The 21,901-nt window shown below is 35.0% G+C and overlaps 1 protein-coding gene across 1 annotated transcript; it reads right to left on the bottom strand.

Moving 5' to 3' along the window:
- Positions 1-1,670: 1,670 nt before the first annotated feature.
- CAPS2 (calcyphosine 2) lies at positions 1,671-21,116 on the bottom strand. The gene is made up of 13 exons (XM_054514818.1): positions 21,015-21,116; positions 20,176-20,208; positions 18,103-18,258; positions 15,673-15,792; positions 13,137-13,204; positions 10,677-10,853; positions 9,505-9,579; positions 7,680-7,743; positions 6,321-6,436; positions 4,147-4,223; positions 3,480-3,660; positions 2,843-2,962; positions 1,671-1,759 (listed from the first exon to the last, which is right to left on the bottom strand). Exons 1-12 carry the CDS (start codon positions 21,048-21,050, stop codon positions 2,872-2,874), a joined length of 1,194 nt encoding a protein of 397 aa, XP_054370793.1. The 5' UTR covers positions 21,051-21,116; the 3' UTR covers positions 1,671-1,759; positions 2,843-2,871.
- Between the last annotated feature and the right edge of the window lie 785 nt (positions 21,117-21,901).

Below are 21,901 nucleotides of genomic sequence, written 5' to 3' on the forward strand. Positions count from 1 at the left end.
AAAAGACATGAACAGCATTTTTATTAGAAGAATGGCTAGCATAACTCAACAGACACTCCATGAAATTTGCCATGTATTATTCTGAAAGCATCTGAAGTTTTCTGTCCCTGATTTCAGTTTAAGACATTAATTATAAAGTAATGTCCATCAAGATTAAATCCTCTCTTACTTAGTCACTCCTTGTTTAGAAAGTGTCCCTTCTTCTTTTTTGTCATCTTCCACTCTAAATTCCCCATGAATTCCTTAAGATATTAACAAAATCATCATCACCCACAATTCCAAAACTTAATCCTTCATAGTAATCTTCAAACTCAGAATAGGACACTTCACTGGGGTTGCTGCAGGACTCTCCTAATGCTTCTAGAAATGATGATTTAATTTCCTCTTCTGCAGTTTTGCCTGTGAAAGTATATTTTTCTATTAAATACATTTTAAAGAAGAGTGAATATGTAGTATTTAATATACTTCAGGCAAGAAACTTTCAAATTTTAGCTTGCAGATATTTTTTTCATTAATAAATTCAATATTCTGATTTCAGAATTAAGTCATTGGTTCACTTATTACCACCTGTGGAAATTACCTTACTTTAATAGCATGATAGAATTAAGTATCCACAGAAAACACAGGGTCAGCCAGTCACAATGAATTATGAGAGCTTGAAAATGTTTTTCTTCACATGACTGCAAAACTTGCATAATGCATTTGTAAACTAAAATTCTGAAGTTATCCTGTAAGAAAGTGTATGTTTACTGTAATAAAACTTCAGAGTTCTGGGAAAACTTTAAGATGGAAATTGGCATTTGAAACATGTTTTGCAATTGACATCTGTGTCTTAGCAATTTTATAAAGATAGTACTCAAGATTATTTCATTGAGGAAAAAATTACAAAAAATATGGCATTACAGCATTGGAAAAAAAATCATATATTGTGTCCCTATACCCCCTGTGACTTCATGTATTATCATTAAAATCACTGGCAATATAAAAAAGTCCCTCTTTTCTACAGGTAAAAAAGAAAGGGTCATGACATTATGGAGACTTTCACAGTGACTAGTTTGGTACATGGTGGTATTGTTTTCTAAAACAGACATACAAGTATTTAAATTTCTATTTTTTCAATATCAGACTTTAAACATTTTTGAGAATCCTGGAAAAAATAATGAAGAAACCAGAATTTCCTCTCTACAGGATGACAAACCTGTCCCAGAAATAAGTTAAGTTCCTTCTGAATAAATTATTCAAGTGCTGAGTACATTCCATGTCACTTAGAATCCTTGCACATTTTGATGGAAAACAGTAATGTGAAAATGAGAGTATCCTACTAACTGAAAGATATTAATATCATATTTGCCACTGATAACTTACAGATGAAAGCTGTGAAATAACTGCTTACAGAGGTAGGGAAAAGAAGTACTCTGCATACAGACAGTATTAGCAGCTTGATAAAGGGCAAGTATTAAAATTGTGTATATGAACTCATTACTACTTACAGTTATGTTTAGAGAGACTCAATTCAGATGAAGAAAGTTCCCCTTTAACAGCTCAAGTCTAAGTAAATATGAAAACAGTTTGTATTTCCAACCAGTTTCTGGATCTGCTATCTCTGCTAAGAAGATGATCTCCGTAGTTACAGATTTTTGTTTGTTTGTTCATCCCAATTACCTGCCAATACTAGAGGATGTTTCTTTGCACAGTAACATTTTCTGATATCTACCACAGGCACACTCCCAGTTTTGTTGAAATCTAGTTTCATATAAGCCTATAGGGGAAAAAGGAGTTTCATATTAGCATCTCAGGAAAAAAAAAAAAAAGTGGAAAGATAAAAAGATCAAATACACTTAACTACCTACCACATACTTTTAGATCTTGTGGAATGGATGATGTCAATTCACCTATCTTATGCAAGGCACCAGATACTAGAAAATCCTTCTAGATTATGCCGTTTCATGATTATTTTACCTCAGCAGTTTTCACATCAAATGTGTGGCCAACACAAAAAAAATTGTGAACACAAAAAAATTGTCTCCTCTCCCTAATTTCTAGCTCATCTTTAGAATCAGAAGTTCAGCTGCTTCCCTTATGCCTCCTCTAATTATTAAGATTCCGCATCATTCTGACAGAAGCCTCCCCACAGCCTCTCCAGCACTGCTAACAGCAGCTTCATTTGCATTTCAGTTTACTCAAATACACATGCTCCATACATAAAGCTAGGAGAGTCAGATCCTCCATGATAGAAAGCATGAAAGTATTTGTCATTTTTCTTGATCTTGATATCCAGTTGCTACTCCTTTGGCTGGTTTGTGATCAGTGTCTGATACGGCAAACAGCTCCACATTACATTATAGACAAATAACAAGTGGCATTTCCCATATAACGTCTCATAAATATGATGATCTTACTGTTGGTCTCAAAGGAGACAAGTATTGCTGCATCCTATTTCAGGCACTGCAGGAAGAAAGTCTACACATGCAGATTTGCCAAAATTTGTGATTTGTGATTTGCCAGAATAAGGAAACAGGCTTCTGGAAGAGATCATCTTAGGGTGCCAGATACTTTATACATGGGACTGAACTATAAGAACAGCACATATGCATGAAAACTCAAAATAATAAAGGAATTAATTCTAAAATTTAAAATGAACTAATTTAACAATGGAACAGCATGCAGTCCACTAATTTACCTTTCTGTTGATAAACTGATCTGAAACTTCAAGAAGTCAATTTCCAGGTATAGAACTTAAGAAAAATAGCAACAATACCCAACAACTAGAATATAATGAGTGACTAGCTCCAAAGTTAGACTGCAAAATATCTACACTTAAAATATCTGCAATAAAACTTACTTTTCTTACAAATTTTTTCCTATATTAATTCATTTCTCCAAATATGGCATGAGTAAATTCTCCACAGTCGATCTTATCACTCTTGCTATCATCAAGAATAAGCCATAAGGATTAAAAGTCCTGCAATTTAAAAATATTTTGCCTAAGTTCTTCATTATATCCTGAAATAGAACAATTGCTATAATTGGAAATTACAGTATTCTCTCAAAACCTCTCAAACTTCTAGATCCATACTCACTCAAAGATCTGTTAAAATAACACGTTATCAGTGGTCGGTCACTGATGACCATAATTCACATTGTTCGCAGTTCTGATAGCTGTGAGCTACTTTTACAACATAATATATAAAACAAAGAAAGAACCTAAGTAAAGAGCAAAACTATTTTTCTAAAGCCTAAAGAGAAAAAATGGGTTGCAATCACACTTGTTTCTTCATGTCATGATGTAAAAAAAGATTGCATGTTTTAAAATATATTATTTTTTTATTTTGAAGAACTTCACATAGAACTGAGTGCAGAAATGCCAACATACCTTAAGGGGAAAAAAAACACCAAAAGAAAACATGCACAACCCAGGTATGAAACTATAGATTTAAGCAAGGAAAAGAAGCAATTCCATAAATTAAGAAAGATAATACCCATGTTTAGTTCCAGCTAGACTCACTCCTTCAGGCATTTCCAAATGGAACACTTTTGGAGCTTCTTTCAAGGTTGTCCGAGAGAGCAGACCGTTTCTGTTCTTGTCTATTTGTCGGAAATATTTTCCTAAGCCTGTTATAACCCCAAATCCTCTTTTACTTAGTGTTTCTCTGAATATACCTGAGGATTTAGAGAAATAAAGGACACAACATTTACCTGAAATTGTCCACTTGCTATGGAGACAATATAGAGGTAAAGAACACCACGTTCTTTACTTCTATATGATGGTGCTGCTTAGAAAGACATACCCATGCATTCAGGTTCCCTTGTGTTTGATGAAAAAAAGCCAGTCCAAAAGAAAATCATCATTTTTTTTAACATTTGAGTGAAAATCATATAAAGTATGTCTAACAAGCAATATCTAATAAACTTTTTTCAAAGAGACCACACAAGAAAAGAAAAAATGGCTATTGCCCTCAATATGTTCAGACTGTAAAACTGCCTACTTCTGTGAGAACTGATCACATGCCATTATTTAACATACAAAGCAACTATGGAACAACTACTTCAGAAGAATACAGAAATTCCATTATGAGACACAGAGTTGCTTCTTTATTCTACAAAGATAGAGAAACTAAAATTGAATGGGTTCTGGTAGATACAAACCTTGAATCTTCCTGAAAACTTCACTTTCATCGACTACTTGCCTGGAACACTCTTCCTTGAGTTCCAGAGAGGAAGCTCTACAGAAGTCAAAATTAATGCTGATTGGTATAATTACATGCAATATGACTATATTCAAAACAGATGTAGTAAAAAAATGCCAACATACTCAACTTTAATTCATATACTACCCTTGTAAACACAATATCCAATTGCTTGAGGTTGAGAGGGCACTCACAAAAGTTTTTGCTGACCAGCTGCAGATACGCAGAAATTCTCTTCTAACAATATTAACTGGAATTGCCTCTACTAATTTATAACCCATGGATAATTCCTCCCATGCATAAAATCTCCAGAAGTTTAGTTCAATCTTAATCTCATACCACTGGAAGAGTTTGTTAAAGTAACTACATTTAATCACCAACAGGAAAAAACATGTAATACTTTTCAAATCTGTCTTTAGAACACAAATAGCAAAGGTGTAGACCAAAAGTATATCTAGAAATTATGATTAAATTTTGTGGAGTTTTTTCTGCTAAGTTCCCTTCTGAGAAGGGCTTCCCAACAAGCCTTCATCAAAAATTACTATAAAGGTTGATGAAAAAATATTTTGGAAGAACCTACTGGAAGAAAAAAAAAAACAAACCAACAAAGTCCTACAATTATTTTAATCAGAATATTTTTAGAAATGGAAAATCATTACTGTCAACTTTGAGCTGCTTGTTCACCAGTGTTTTGCCATGACAAACTCCTGCTTTCTGAGGCCAAAGACTTATCTCTCTCCCATCTAGTAGAACTTTTCATCTCCACTTTGGGTACCTTCCATTATGAAGTCCCTAAAAGCTTACCTACATCAGATCACCTAAACTGGAAAGTCAACAAGCACCTGCAGAGGACCAAATATTCTCTCCAGAACATATGTAAACCAAAAGATTCATGGTTTGTGACAGAAGGGCATAGCTGCTCCTGGGAACCTGCAGTAGACATTTTGGACTGCAGCTGAACAGGATTTTCTGTCAGTAGAGTAATGGAGGTAAGAGGACTCAATTCAAGATTTATGCACCAGAGAATAGAGGGCTCAATAACATCCTCATACAAAAGAAAAAGATAGACTGTAACTTAGTCAGTAATGGAAAGAACACAGAGAGAGTATAAAAAAGGAAATAATAATCAATTCTACCACAGGTAGTAAAAAAACCAAAATTACAACCCATTGAGCTGCTCTTCTTTATGGTTCTTCTATTCAGAGATAACATTGGTTCAATTCCAAATTTCACAGGTATAAGATTAGCCACAAATGATAGAACAAGCTGCTTTACTTGAATGATAGGCTGCTGAGATGTAAAATGTCTTACATAAACTAGCTGAAATTAAACTATATTGTGTTTTACTTCACTGAAACCTAGCCGAGAGGGAACAATTAGCACTAAGCATCATACAACTATACAGTTCTAGAACCAATTAAATTTGAATTTACTGTTCTATGCACTGCTAGCTTACTATGGCTCCTTTGCAAAGCTTTCAGTCTAAAGGGACTTTAAGTGAATATAACCATATCTGAGAACAAGCTTCAGGTGTCTAAACAATTGCAGAAAGAAAATAATAGTCAAGTTCTGCTAACAAACAGACAGAGTAGTCTTTAGATACTGAGCATATTTAATTGAAATTAAAATTATTCTCTTCCTAATCAGGAAGGGATCAAAGTATAAGATATATGAGGAGAGCCTGGGAGAGCTGGAACTGTTTAGCCTGGAGAATAGAAGTCTTGAGGGGTCTTAGCCTCAAGTACATAAGAGTACCTGACAGAAAGGAGTAAAGAAAACTGAGACAGGTTCTGCTCAGTGGTGCCTGTTGACAAGACAAGAGGCAATGTGCACAAACTAAAACAAAGGAGGTATATGATTTGTATATAAAAACATGTGACCTCAAACAAAGCAAAAGAACAGATTCACATTTCCATTCTTTCTTTAAAATTACTCCTTACCATTCTAGGAAGTTACTGGACTATGCAAAATCTTCTAATATCAATTACTAATTTCTCCTAACAACAGCCTCAGTATGGATTCTGCTTTTAGCAGTATAAACAATAAGGAATTAGGAGCTAATTTTTTTTTTTTTTTTTTTTTTTTTTGCTTAAGAAAGGAAAGGTAATTTGAAAAGCAGTTATCAGCACTTACTTTAGATAATCCATAGCTGCTTCATCAATACTTATCACACAAAGGGTGAAGAAAGGGTTCTGCTTAACACTTTCTGGAAGGTTATGATCAACACTTATGAAAGTCAGATTGGCTCCCTGTTGGTAAAGCACACAATGATTTGAAAATAGGTTGTGTATTTCATACATAGAGGGGAAGGGGAAATAAAGAAAAGCAGCAAACTAAAAGTAAAGAAGACTGAGAAGAATAAAAATTGCAGTAGCTCAAACTGTAATATCTGTATATTGGTTTATAAAGTCTCCAAAACTCATGACTTTGGAAGGAGGAGACAGAGACACTGTTCCTGTGCAAGGGTCTCAACCACTTGGACTTTGTGAGAGATCTGCATGTCCTAATGTCAGCCCAGGAAGCATGATAGCAGATATGGAGATTCACAGACACAGCATCATTCCAAAGAGGTACTGAACTCAGTTCAGTACATTTTATGGATGACTTTAGGATGCATCTTTATTCAGAATAAACTTCCATCTGCAGGCTGCAAAAATACACATGACAATAAAACACGAATATCCCAACAAGTAGCTTTATCTTCCATATCATAACTCATCTATTTCATCTTCTAAATTCTTAGGTGGTTGTGTAAGCAGTTAGGATAGGCATGTGATTAGACAAAACACACTAAAACTCATGTCAACATCTTTTACTTTCTACATTTCTCACAAACATGGTTTTTCCTCCAAACTTCAGACTTGCAGGAGCATTTGAAGAATTTGTGAAAACAGTCTGTACTTGAAAACTTTCTCAAGTATTTACAAAGCATGAACACTTTAGGCAGTACAGAAGTACAGCAGTACAGAAGGTGCAATATGATTTTTAATCAGCCACCAGATTAGATGGTAGACAAAGCTTAACATTGTTTCATACACTTGCTCTAAACAGCTGTTGTTTACATTTCAAACTGTAGATTAAAAACAATAATTAACCTGCCATTTCTTCATGTTTAAAAAATATGTAATCATTGCTTCGAGTGTGCCAGCAGACCTTGCAAAGATTATTTACTTTCAACAAGTACTTTGGTCTACTTCAGGACCTCCTTCCCGAGAGAAGTGGATCACTTCGTCCAAAAAAGGTCCAGACTGTCAGCAGTCTTGTGCCCTCTAGGGGGAGAACTGCAAAGTACAGCTTCATCTGAAACCTAAAGTTGGAACCTCTAAAACGTGGCACAACAAAAAAATCAGACTTCTGAAAATCTTTAATTCAAAAAAGTCTCTTAAGGGGAAGACATTTGGTCTTCCCAGAAGGCTAGATCACAATTACAATTCAAATATCCAAATATTACCTCCAAAGAAATAGTATTACATTCAGCAGAAGAATACTTACAACGTAAGTCACTAAGATCATAAGCTTTTCCCTTTCTTTGTCCACGTTGATGATGATAAACTCCCTTTGAAATGAAAGGCATTTGTCCTGTGAAATAATTCAAAACTGGTACTAAAACAATTATATTTATTTAAGCTCCTTGGATGCTTGGATAAGTGAAATATGTTTTCTAAAACCCCTTTTAAAAAGTAATTAATCCTACCTGTTTTTTCCAAACTGTCGAAATTCATACACAGTAAGGGATTTGTCACACGTGAAAAAAAATCCAATCAACTCCCTACAAGCATCATGACCATTTCTAGAAGGAAAATTGAAAAGCACCTTTATGTTTTTCATCTACATAAATCTAATTCAACCCAAACATAAGTAACATTTATTTTGGAATCAGAATGGTTTGAGTTAAAAGGGTCCTTAAAATGATTAAGTTCCAAAACCCCTGGCGTGGGCTGGGACACCTTTCACTAGACCACTCTGCTCAGAGCTCCATCCAGTCTGGCCTTGAACACTTACTTGCAGGCATGGAGCATCCACAGCTTCACTGTGCAACCTGTTCCAGTGCCTCACCTCCCCTACAGTAAAGAATTTCTTCCTAATATCTCATCTAAACCTGCCTGCTTTTAGTTTGAAGTCATTCCCAATTGTCCTATTACTACATACCCTTTAAAAAAATACCCTCTCCAACTTCCCTGTAGCTTTTTGTGGGCACTGGAAGGGTCTAAGGCAAGAGGGTCTCCCTGGAGCCTTCCCTTCTCCTGACTGGACAATTCAACTCTAAACCTGTCTTCCTAAGAGAGGTGTTCCATCCTTCAGATGATCTTTGTGACCTTCCTGTGGGTCACTCCAACGGGTCCTTCTCGTGCTGGGGACTTCAGAGGTGGACAGAGCACTGCAGGTGGGGTCTGACAGGAGAGAAGCAGAGTGGCAAATCCCCTCCCCTGCTGGCCATGTTCTTTTGGTGCAGCCCAGGACATGGCAGGTTTCCTGGGTGCAAGTGCACACTGCTAGATCATGATGAGCTTCTTATCCACCAGCACCCCCAAGTTCTTCTCCTCAAAGTTGCTCTCGGTATCCATTTTATTTCCAATGTTGCATGCTGTACAATTGATTTTTTTAAAGAGCTCTTTGACTATTTTCTCTAACCCACCATGAAATTCAAGTTGTGGATTCGGTCACGTATTTTAATTCAATATTCCATTCTCCATAATGCTAAAACACTTCTCAAGGTTTCATGTTTTAGTATGCCAATATAATTTTCACTGATTAACTAAAGGATTACACACACCAGGACTACTGCATTCATTGAGGTATATGAAAGTGTGTTGCTGAATATTCAGCTGTGTCTAACAAGTATACAGCTCACAGCTGCAGAAAAGCATCACTTTCAAAACTGAAAAATATGTTTATGCTACCACTACTTAAATCAGAACGTTCTAAAATTTAATACATTAGCAGCTATGAACAAGTTGCAAAGCCACTACTACTTATAGTAGTTGTCACATCTAAGATAAGGCTGAAATAATTTTAAACAACTGAGATGCAACAGCTAAAAGCACTATTTTAGACAGCCCCTGTGGTAACTGTCCTGAGTAGAGCTATGGGTATGATGGTAACATAACACAATTAACAGATCTTAACATTGTACAGTGGGACTGTAAAGCCACTATCCATTAGCCACGTCAAAATTTGTACTACACATGGACACCCACACATACTTTTTTCCTTCAACAGAGAGAGCAGAAATATTCAGTGCAATTAATCAGTCCAAGAGAGTAATCCTCATTCACAAATTGAGAGCATTGAAAAACTTCACAAAATTTGTGATTACCTCGATATAATCCTACTATCGAAGCGTAGCTTGTTGGAGAGCATGTTCTCAGTTAGTCCTGATTTGGTCCTTATTCTGTGAAAATAATGCAGCATGTTAATGATATCTATATGCTCCCAGATAATTGTTACATAAAACTCAACCATTTTCCAACAGCAAAAACCATGCAATACAGTATCCTTGGCAACTGGCTGAGGAGATGATCCTTTGTAGTTGAATTAGAAAGCAACTCAGAGCTGTAAAGTGTTCTGTTATTATATAATATGAGAGTACATTCACAGAGAACATAGATATGAATGGGAAATTTTGTTTACATACACTTACATAAAGAATTAACCTTTACCTCTACCACCCACCACAGTTCCATGAAACAATGCATTCTCTTGCAAAAATATCCAGGTGGGGGCATTTTTACCCACATAAATATTTTATATTGGCCCGATTACTAGTTCCAGAAATGAAGATTTGTCTATGTGATGGATGTAAGAAATTGAGACTGTTATTTTTGTCTTTTTTTCCTTTTTTTAAAAATACAAAGATGACATTGGATGGGAAAGACTTAAGAGCAGGATGTTAAAATGCACAAAGCAGAAATTCTTGTCTGAATGTTGAGAAAAATAGAACAAAACTCAGACCTGCAGATTCATTTAATTTTATGGATCACAGTGTTTCCTCAGGTTTTTTTAAGTCCTTGAAGCTGCTAGTTCAATGTTGACTGTCCAGGAATGTCATTTAAATGCCAATAGGATTAATTATTGCAGCAGAAATCAAAACATGAAAGAAAAGTATGATTATTGTGAAGGTCTACATTAGCATTTACAGATGCATATTTATGCAATTTATGCACCTAAGGATAGGACTCTCTGAAAGGATTGCAAACATCCAACCACTTAGAAAAGGCTGGCAAATCCTTGTGATGAATAATATCAACATAAGCTTAACAATGTTCTCCCAGTTTTTATAAATTCTATGAATCAATCATAATTCACAGAGAATTCACAGAAAAAGGTCCCTGTTATCTCACTAGGCAATAACAATCACAGGAAAGCTACAAAAAAGGCCTCACATGAAGCTGGTGGATCCAAGCCAAAACCAGAACATTTGGAAAAGCAAACAGAATTCACATAGCTAAAAAAAAATATATAGCAGAAAATTTACTTTTATAAACTTACTTTGTTTCATGGAGGGTCCTTTTTCTAAAACGCATTGGTGCCATCCCAGCTCCCAAAAGTCCTGGAGCTTCCTGGCAAGCATCAGAATGTGTGGACTGCTCTGGATCACTTATAACAGCTCTGACCACAAAGAGCAGGGAGAAACCCTCTGACTGTTCGTATGGCTGGATTTCAGGTCTTGCATATTTTTATGCAGGAAAGAAAACACCCAAGAATAATATAGTAATACAATCTTGGAGTGATCCATTAAGATTGCATAAATTTGTGGGCCTAATTTTTTGTTTATTTTTACAAATTCTTAAGTCTATTTCACAAAATCAAACATATGCAATAATATTCTGGCCGTGCACTGCTATGTAGTAATGTTAAATGCAGATACATATTATTTAAAGTATATTTTATATGTCTTTATATAAAATAAATATTATTATTATGAAGGCTTGTGGGGTTTTTCATAATTTCTACTACTTCTGTAATATTTCATCAGTGATATTCTTTAATCATGACTCCCTCCAGTATCAGTGATATCAATGTAGTAGCACTGGCCAGTGACATCACCTCAGAATCACAGAGTTGCCTAGGTTGGAAGGGACCTTAAAGATCATCTAGTTCCAACCCATGCTGTGGGCAGGACACCTTTCACTAGACCAGGTTGCTCAGAGCCCCATCCAATCTGTCATCCAACAAAAACATTGGCACTTCCTCCCTCAAAGTGCTAACTACACAGCTGAGAGGATTTCAAAGTGGCAACAAGCAAATAGGAACAGATTAACTGGGTTTTGAACGTTTTGATATTCTCTGTGTCAGTTCAACAAGTTAACAAAAGAAGAGAACCTTTAAAAATAAATGAGATGCTCATTATGCTATTGAAATGGTTATCAGAACGGAAAAAATAATTTTGCATGGCTATTATAGTTTAGAAAACTATAATAGTCTGATCTATACAGATACATCTTTGTACACATCAGTTACACTGATTTAATTGCAGGATCTGCTCTACTAAAAAAATATTCAAAATACCTTTGAATTTCCTTAAATAGCTTTTATTCATGCAACAGTTTTGAACTAATCTTTTCCGATTAACATCCTGATATCTGATTCCAATTTGTTTAGAAGTACTGACAGAGTTATATTTGGAACATAAACAGAGAGATTTTTTAAATTAAAACTTCATTCTGATGCAGCTGCAGCACTACTGAATATTGTTTTGACATTATCAACAGAAGAGTTCAGAGTAGAAGAAGGAAGACATGGAAAAAATAAGGCAAAGCAGCAGAAGGAGGAAAAACACAGAATGGGCACAGAGCTGTACGTTTAATGCAACATCAGTAGTACAAAAACACTTCAACATAACCAGCATATTTTTATGATCAGATCTGTAATAATCTTTAGAGGGATATGACACAAGCCAAGCACTTATCTGAAAACTGGGGGTTTCAACCCAGTATAGTTCCATACTTTTAATCCTGAGGATTAAAATTGGAATTTTACATTGTGTTTCATGACAGTCTTATTTCCCTCAGGCAATCTTCTTGTCATGTCAGCTTTTAAATAGTGTAAAAGTGCTAATAGACTTTCAAACAATATAGGTCATTTAAACTGCCACTGTAACAGAAACAAATAAAAACTAAAATGGTGAAGTGCAACAACATTTCAACCTCAAAATCTTAAGATTTGATAGGCTAGAACACCAGTGCAGATGACTCCACAGACTGTAAACTATGCACAGAATGCAAAATAATCTAGACATACCCACAGATAATTTTTTGTAAGTATAAAGTAATGTGAAACTATATTAAACTAGCTTGCATCTTCTTATATTGTCATAACCAGACAGCTTGCATAAAGCCCTGAATTATTAAAGCATGCTTAAAATAGAGGGATCTTTCTGCGCAGAAGCAATGCTTTCTTGAAGCTAAAGGGATAGCAATGAAGGCAGGAAATCTTACTGTACAACCTGGACCAACTCAATTTATAATACTGCCTTTTTTTCCTACATGCCCAGCATTGGTATAATAGTCCTTTATGCCTGAGAGGTGCTGTTTCAGTATTAATAAAGGATTAATAAATATTAATAAAGCTATGATTTTTAGAAAGGGCAATAAATATTGAGGACATGTAATTTATAAGATCAGGCATCCATGTATTTTCTTGAGGTGCAAGAGGGTTATTTTCAAGATCTAGTGCTATTGTACAGACCTTAAAATAGGTTCAAGCATAAAATTAGGAATTATTTCCAGAAAAAAAATAACATACACATGGCACTTTAAACTGATATTTTAAGTTGCATTAAAAAGCCTTTCACTTAAAGAATTTTTTGCAAATAATACTTCTACATAAGACTTCACAGGATTTGGAAGAAGATGATCAAAACACCTCTTAAGCAAGAAAAGCCAAACACTAATGGATCTAAATTCTTCTGTAGGGAAAATGGAAATTTTACATTATAAATTCATTTACCTACATAATTGATCCACCATAACTTGTTCTACAACAGCCTGTTTTCTCCTCTCTGCAGTGACATCCTCCTGCAATGAAAAACTGCCTGAGAACAAGTGAAATATATAATAGCAGGCACTTCAAATAATAAGTCACCCTTTAAGACAGCATTCAGAGATCACAAACTTACCCATGCCACAATTAATATTTTTTATCTTTTTAACAGAGTCTATTTGAATAAAAAATAGACATATAATATTCTCTGCTATATTCACTCAATTTGTCTATGCATATTAGTTGTAATTAATATGAGAATTCTAGTATCTAAGTTTACAGACAAAATCCTTATTTCTGTATTGTTTCTAATACATTCTGTAAGTACAATAGAACCTGAGGAGACTCACATTATTCCAGGTTTTTCAGGTGACACAGATTCCAACTAAGAGAATAAAACTTTACCTCCAGCAATATTTAGTCAAAAAAATTTTTTTAAGACTTAGTCTCAATTGCAAGATTTTTCTTTCCTGCATGCCACAATAACTTTCTGCTGAGACAGGTCAATCTGAAAAACCTCTCATGAAATATCATCCTAAAGGGGAAAGGAGATTTTACATGAACTTCTTCTTATTTTTATTAGGGTAACACTGATCATAACCTTGTACCATTCACTGTAAAGTGTGCAGGCATTGATCATAACCTGTTACACAGAGAGAAACCAAAACTCAAGAGGATGGTCCAGGATAGTATGGAGGCCACTAGCAACAACCAGGCCTCAGCACCTGTCTTAATCTTCCAAATTCCTGAAGTTTTTTACTGCATTTATTTTGCCTTTTATTCAAAAAAAATCATTTTATATATGAGAAAATATAGCTTATTGTTATTGAGGGGGTTTATGCAATCTCATTTTTTTTAGATATTCTGAAACTAAAGATTTAAGATCTTTTTCTAATTGCTCTTGTGTGCAAAGAAATCCTAGAGAGATCCTGTGCTGACCATGAGTGCTAACAAATAACAAAAGGGTTCTGAAGACCTTCAGTAACACCTTGCTCAGACACCTGCTGGCTTTATTTTAAGGCATGGCAGCTACAGCATATTGTATTTTGTAGTTTTGCACTGCTCCCTTTCTCAGGGCTTTCACTGTACTTGCTTTAGCATTAAGTAGTTACTCTAGGGATACTTCAAGACTTTTTTCCATTCTCTTTAGCCAGTAGTATAGATTTTTTAATTTATTCTAAAAATAAAAGCTTAAGTACTTCCTCAAAAGATTTTCTTGTCATGAAAATTAACAGTGACCTCAGTACAGCAATATCTGCATTCATTTCAACAAGACTAGAAATCAAATAAATGATGCAATGATGCAAAATTCAATGCACAATGATGAGCAAATAAAATTAATTAAAATTACTATTTACTTTTAAAAAATCATAACATTTCTCATGGCTTATTATTCCATCAGAAAGTTAGAATGCATAACCCTTTTCAGCAACCCCTTAAAAAACCAGTTATAAAAGCCATCACTCTGCATATGCAAATACTGAATCATGCAATATCAAATGAAGGTTCTTCATCCCTATAAATGATCCTAAACTCAAGGCCTGCCTCAGACGAGCAAGACTCCTATTGTTCAGTCTCAAAAAAAGTAAAATTCACATCTATGTAATAAATCAAAGAAGTGTATTGGGTACATCCATGTAAGGAAAGTTTTAATTCCCCTCTCTGCATGCTACTGAGTCCATGGTGGTTTCCAGACTCCCCTCTTCCTTCAGAAAGGATCTGACTAAAGACCAGAGCAAAAGCAATTGAAAGGAGCAGCTAAGGGAGCTTGGGTTTGTTTAGTTTGCAGAACCAGCAGCTATAAGGCATTCTGAAGAGAAGTTACAAATAGAACCAAACTTTTTTGACAGAAGCCAAGAGTATAACAGGAGGTAAAGGTGGGAGGATTGGTGTTTGGAGTGGACAATAGGAAGAACTTCCTCACACAGAGAATAGCATGTACATGAAGATGTTGCCTAGAGACACTGTAGAAGCTCCATCCCTAGAGCTTGAAGACATAGCCAAAGTTGTTGCTGACTCAGTCGAATACTAGCTGATGGAAACCATTGAATAGAGGTTCAGCTAAAAGCTACAGATCAGAGGAAATCCTAGAATCATAGATTATCCTGAGCAGGGAGAGATCCACAGGGATTGTCAAAGTCCAACTTCTGACACTGAATGTAACATTATGTTTAGGTTCACTCAAGTACCTCAGTTATTCTTAGTTGTATGAATGCATCTGTACATATTACTCATAATTTGTGTTCTCATTTATATAGATTACTGCATAAAATACAAGCACTGCAGGTAAGATTTTAAAATGCTCACTGGATTGCTCAGTTCAGCTCCCATTGAAAGAAATGTTTAAACTCACATGATTTCAATGGGTGCAATTACATACTAGACCCAAATCTCCAAAGGCATAACTTCTGCTGAACTTTTGGGAAGCCATTCTCCACATCTAGGTGGAGAATAATAGCATACATACCAATAACACCAGCATAATACCAGTCCAAATACTTACAGCTTCTGATTTCCTTATGTTGTGCTGCATATTATAAGGTAGGTTTGTATAGCATTGTTGCAGGAGAGCTTTCTTATCAAGGGTTACAAAATCATTGTGTCCATCTTCAAGCTGTGTACCCTACACAAAAATACATTCTTTTTATAACTCAAATGTAATGAATTGTAATAAAAACAAACTAAAAAATCCACATATGTTTTCCTCAAGAATTTATTTAAAAATACTACTTTCTTCTTTACTTTTTAATGTGTCTACTTCTTCTACTTCATGCTAACTAAAAGAGAATTTTGTTAAGCCTAGCTTTTTACAGAAACTGAACTTACAAGGAAAGACTAGAGAGCAAGATTTGTATCTTTTGAATACTTACCAGTTTTCATTCATACTGAAATAAATAACAAAATTTTTAAATCTCAAAAATACTGTGTTCCTACAAGCTTTGTGAAAAAACAGCAGCAAGTCAGAGAAAGCAGACTTTAGTATCTCTGAGGGGAAGCAAAGAACTCATCCTTTTTCTGTTCTGCACAGGAACAGCCAAGTGGAAGCAGAGGATTTGCTGTTAGGTATAAAGCTCAAAGCTCACTATAGAGATACTGCTTTGTGACCAGTGAAGAAGTTAAATATAGCCTAGACAGGGAAAAGCCAAAGCATGCTACTGGTTCTAACAGACTTGTAAACTAGTCCAAGAGTATTACAGAAATATTTCCTACATGGACAATATGAAAAAAAAAGGATGCAGAAAGTTTTCACAGAAACAGGTTTAGCAATCTCCTCTATGAGCACCTTCTTTACAGAAAAGAGAAGTTGTTACAAGTTCCACTAATCAAGCAAAGCAAGTGTACTGAAATATTTTTGTTTATTCATCTAATCAAGTAGTGATAATATCTAACACAAAAAAATTGTTCTGATAGACATTATATTAAAATCTGTGAGAAGAATTAACACACATGCTTCTAGTGCTTAACAAGCATCTTTCTGGAACCCAAAATCACCAGGAAAAAAAAAAGCCAGTCCTGCTTTTTCTCTCCTAACATACATTTGCCATCTATTTCTTCATTTTTAGATAACTTTGCTGCTCCTGTAAATACCCTTTTGATGGGCTTGCAGTAGTGCATATAAAGGAGTCACTCCTTGAAAAACAGATGATACTGATATCAGACCAGTACATTAGAGTGGAATCATTAGAAAAGGAAAAAAAAAATAAAAACCAAAACACCAAACTATAACAAATCTCCAGAACAGAAAACCTTATCTGCCATTAAATATTAAACTAAACCACAAAACACTTCAACTTTTTTTTCATTCACCTCTTATTCACTGAATATTTATTAACAGGTTTTTTCAGATCCTCCTTTATCTGATCACTAAAAGTACAATTTGAAGAGAAAGCTCTTTTAAAGCTATCTACAATATGTGAAACAATCTTTCTTTTGAAAATCCTTCCCTTTTCATTCTACTGAATGTTAAGAAAGTAAATTCAGTAAACTCATTGTTATTAATCACAAACCTTTTCTCTGAAAAGAAATGAGCACAGTATGTTCTATCAACATTTGCATACTTAACTTTCCATTAAGGTTCTTAAATGGTCATCTACCCTCAGCAGAATCCAGCACTCAACCAGTCCTCCCAGCTGTTGTTACTTAGGTTTCCTGCCTCCTTACACCTACAATGATGCATCTTTCCCTGTTCAAACACTCGCCTCCACTATCTCAACCAAACACTATTAAAGTTGGGGTTTTTCACCCCTCTGTTTTCCAGTTTCTCTCCATTGATCTACCCTTCTTTCCACCTTAATTTGAAAACACAAAAGAAACCTGGCAGAATTAGTACAGCTTACAGTCCAACTGTACTGAATCTTATACCATATCAAAGCAAAAAGTACAGATAATATCTTTCATTATTTTAACCCCATATTCTTTAGCATTTTCAGTGTTAATGGTCCTCTAAGGAACATATTAAATCTTTAATTTCTCCTTTTTTAAGTCCCAATGCACAGAATAGTAATTAAAGTACTTCTAAACTTAAAAAATAAAAAAAGTTTGAATTAATTTCTCGTTTTGGAAATAACACTTTACCAAGACCTTTCTGCTGTCTCTCCTCTCCTGATAGGCTTTAAGTTCTGCCTCATCAATCATGCTAACCTTCAGGCTCAGGCTAGAGGTGCACTAGGAAGGCCAGTGTTATCTTCTTTACCAGAGAACACAACCAGACACAAATTCTCAGAGAACTTCAGTTTCTCTCTCTGCAACAACTGAAACAACCTTCCTACAGTTTATTTCCTCCTCAACATCAGATGTTTAAATTACATGGTTTTATTTCTTTACAATAAAAACACAAAATCAATTACATACATGTGCAAACCTTTCCAAACAGTATAATGAAATATTGATGTACATCTGCTATTTAAAAATGCAATTTCTAATTTCCAGCTACCTTTATTGAAGTGTCTGGGCACCGGAGGTGGTCTTTTTTCTTTTCTGCAATTCTCTGAGGATGCTGCTTATATTCTTCCTTCATACCTTCTTCATACTGACCATGCTTCAACTTGGATCTGTCTCTGAGGGCTGGCAGATTTTCTGGTCTTGTCCTCTGCTCCAAAACAGAATGTTAAAGCAATTAGTAATTAACATAAAAGCCTCTGTCTGGTCTATTGAATGTCAACAGCATTTTTTTAATTCCTATAAAGTATAATGTCTAAAACCTCTTGACATAATGCTTCAAATTAAGAAAAAATGCAAACACTGCACATTCAGGCTTAATTTTCATTGAGTTCTTCAAATCCTACCATTTTTTAATCTAAAACATACACAGTCACGTGGTTTTACATCACTTTTAAAGAAAGAAGTCAGATTCAATTGTTCTGCCTCATAAAATCACTAAAATGGAAATTCTGACATTTGATTTTTGGATGGCTGAAAATAGATGGATGGATGTTTTTTGGTCAGAAGTTCTAATACTCTTGTATGGCCGATGAGAACTGGGACACTGTTCCTTAGAACAACATCAGCTGCACAGCTGAGTACCTTTCTAACTTACACCCATTTCAGGCCTCTGCACAACAGAGGCTGGCATCAGCAGAAAGGGCAGCAATGACAGAAGTCCATGATTCCATTCTCTTCTGTCTCCCTGAGTAACTAACACCTTCAATATTTAAGTTCTATTCCCTCAGTGCTAATAAAAAAAAAAGTAAGGTGGCCTTCTCTAGCATCTCTACTCAACACTTGCAACTCATCTTGCAAAAACAGAGTTACAGTCCTGCTCTAGAAAACCATTCCACAAAACCCAAAAAAGATTTATGTTTTTGAAGAGCCAACTTTCTCCTTCAAAGGAGGATTCACATCCCTTCCCTGGTTAATTCCTGAATTATAAGAGTATATTTAAATTTTTCTTCCAAAAGTGACCTCTTTTAGGAAGATTTACTTACACAGTTACTGAAGAATCTGGAATCTATCTGGCTCAGAGAAAGCTTGGTCAGAGCCCCAGAAGCAAGAAATGCAGAAGTAAAGGCCTCTCAGAGGAATACATTAAAATATTTTAAAACAGCTTAAAAATCTTCTCCACCAAAAAAAAAAAAAAAAAAAGATGGGGAGCAAGTCAGGCAAAAAAGGGAGAGAGAAAGAGGGAGAAAGAGAGACAGAAAGGGTAAGTAAGCAGAAGATGCATTCCATTACTTTGGGCAGTCAGTATTTAAGACATAATGAAGGCAGAAAGGAAGCAACAAGACATAAAGGAAAGCAGAAAAGAAAGGGAGAAAGACCCTGAGAAACAAAACCCCACCAACCTTCGACTAGCACTCCTGCAACTTGACAGAGTTATACATAGAAACTTTGTTTAAAAAAAATGGTAAAGCAAGCAGTGTAAGCATAAGCATCCAGACCCAAAAAGGCCATAACAACTGAAGCATGTTTGCACTGCACATTTACAAGGCAGTAGAAAGGAAAATAACCTATCTGTAGTTACATGTTTACAGTTACATCTTGAGACATGTATAAATACCTATGTTGGGCACATATTCTAAAAACTAGTTTATTCTTAGTACATTGTTTTAAAAAGACAAAAAAACCCACCATTTCAGTTTTTACTTAAATGAAATTGGTTTTCAAGTAGAGAAACAATTTGGTTATATAGAGGAACATACAAAATAGTGATCTTGTCAGATTCACCTTGAACTCCAGCCAATCTGGAGCTCTTCCCTTCAAGTCACTATATTATTTGTTTCAAGGAGCACAGGTTATGTACAAATTAATTTAAAATAGGTTTTTCTTCTGGTTAAAATCCTGGTGTTTTTGTTGGTTTTTTTTTTAATACTTGGATATTTCTTAGGTTTACATAAGTTAAATCTTTTTGAAATAATGGACTTTTAATCAGTTTAATTTTAATAGTTTCTCCAATAAGCTAGTTCCTGTCACATAAAAGAAATTATAACATACTACATTTTCAGACCATATACCACAGGGCTGAACTGATAAGACTTTTTGTCAGTCTGTATTTTGTCAACTTCTTTACCTCCAGTTTGTTCTGACACAATTTTCTTGACACCTGTTTAAAGGAAAGCAGGAAATAAGATGGATCATGATCAAATAAAAAATTGTCACATTTATTTTGTTCATACTTAATTCAGATATAAGAATTCAAAAGAACTCTTCCTGCATTCAGGGAAGTGTAATAACTGAGTAATTAAATTAGCTCTAAAAACTTTTACAGTGGATATTGATCATGAACAATGTTGCACTGTACTGTAAATCATAATATTAGCATCTGGGCTCCTGATTTTCCTTAAAAAGCACCTAAGACTAGTTGTGATTAAGTTTCTTAGTCATCTGGGGGGGGAAAGCTAACATGATGAGGAAATTTTAACAATAAAAAGTACATCAACAAATTAGACACAATTCCAAAGTTTATGTCCCAAGTTCTGTTTTAAAGACAACAGCCCTAAGAAAAAAAACATTAAATGGCTGCAAGTAACTCCAAAAGTTTTCTTTTCACCAGAAGTAACTACTGCTCCATAGAAATAATACTTAGTGTTTGTAAACATGGATTTTGTCTTCAATCATACACTTACTACTACTAATCTTTGTTATTTCGACTGTTAATATAGCTCTTAAAAAATAAGTACAACAAAAGGGTAACTGCATCAATCAACAAAGAGCTAAGCTATGTAATAAAATATTTTTCCAAATATTCTAAAGAATCTCAGTAAAAGGACTTTGCTAAAAATATTTTGGACCAACAGCACTTGGATATGAGCTTAACCAAAAGAACTTACATAAAAAAAATATAGGCATGCTTTTCTAAATTACTGCTAAAGGGGCATATTATAAAGATATCTGTAGTGACAGACTGACATGTTGATGCTGTGCATATGGAGTCTGTAATGACATTCTCCACTCTGAAGATGAATCTTGCTGGCACCTATGAGAAGAGCTTCCAATGTACGACTTGTAAGAGTCCCCATCCTAAAATCACAGGAAAAAAAGGACAAGCAATCACAATTGTTTAATATTCAGAGCAATAATTTTAAAAATTCCTGAAAAATGTGAATTCTAAAAACTTTTTGAGACAAAATTAATTTACAACTACCTCTTCATCAAAATCTCCCAGCCTCCCTAGATCTAGGCATGGCACCCTGCAAGGAGTTAAAACAATCTTAACAGCAATGCATTCCCTTATTTTTTAACTACAATAAAAGCACTGCCTATTAGTTATTATTAGGTCCTTCACAAAAATTTCCTGGGCTACTCAGCAAATCTCTATTAGCCCCTCTTGCTTCAGCTCAGCAAGTGGCCACTGAGCTTCTCTTCTCCAGTAGCAGAGTACCCTGTCAGCTGAAAAGGATCCTTCTTTACTCCCACATTGGCTTCTCTTCACTCCCCAACAGGAGCTACTGCAACATGATCATAAATGATGGGTGCCTTACTCTTGTCTTCCACAGCACATCCATGTCAACATTCCTCTATAACTAGTCAACAGAGAGCAAAAGGGAAGCAATTGCTACTTGGGATGCAAATCTTGTGAACTTTCCATAGAAGATTACCACAGTAGAAGGCAACCATGCCTCAGGATCTTGTTCTGCTTAAAGAAATGAAAACATCTCCAATTCATCCAAGCATCTCTGTGCCTTCTGCCTTTACTCCAGGTATATTGGTGCAGAGCACCATGAATACATAATTTTTTTATTTTACCACCAAGATTTGCAAGCAACTCTGTTATATCTTCTTGGAATAAGAGAGTT

The sequence above is a fragment of the Molothrus ater genome, chromosome 5, assembly GCF_012460135.2.
Source record: "Molothrus ater isolate BHLD 08-10-18 breed brown headed cowbird chromosome 5, BPBGC_Mater_1.1, whole genome shotgun sequence".
In the NCBI taxonomy this organism is placed as follows: Eukaryota; Metazoa; Chordata; class Aves; order Passeriformes; family Icteridae; genus Molothrus; species Molothrus ater.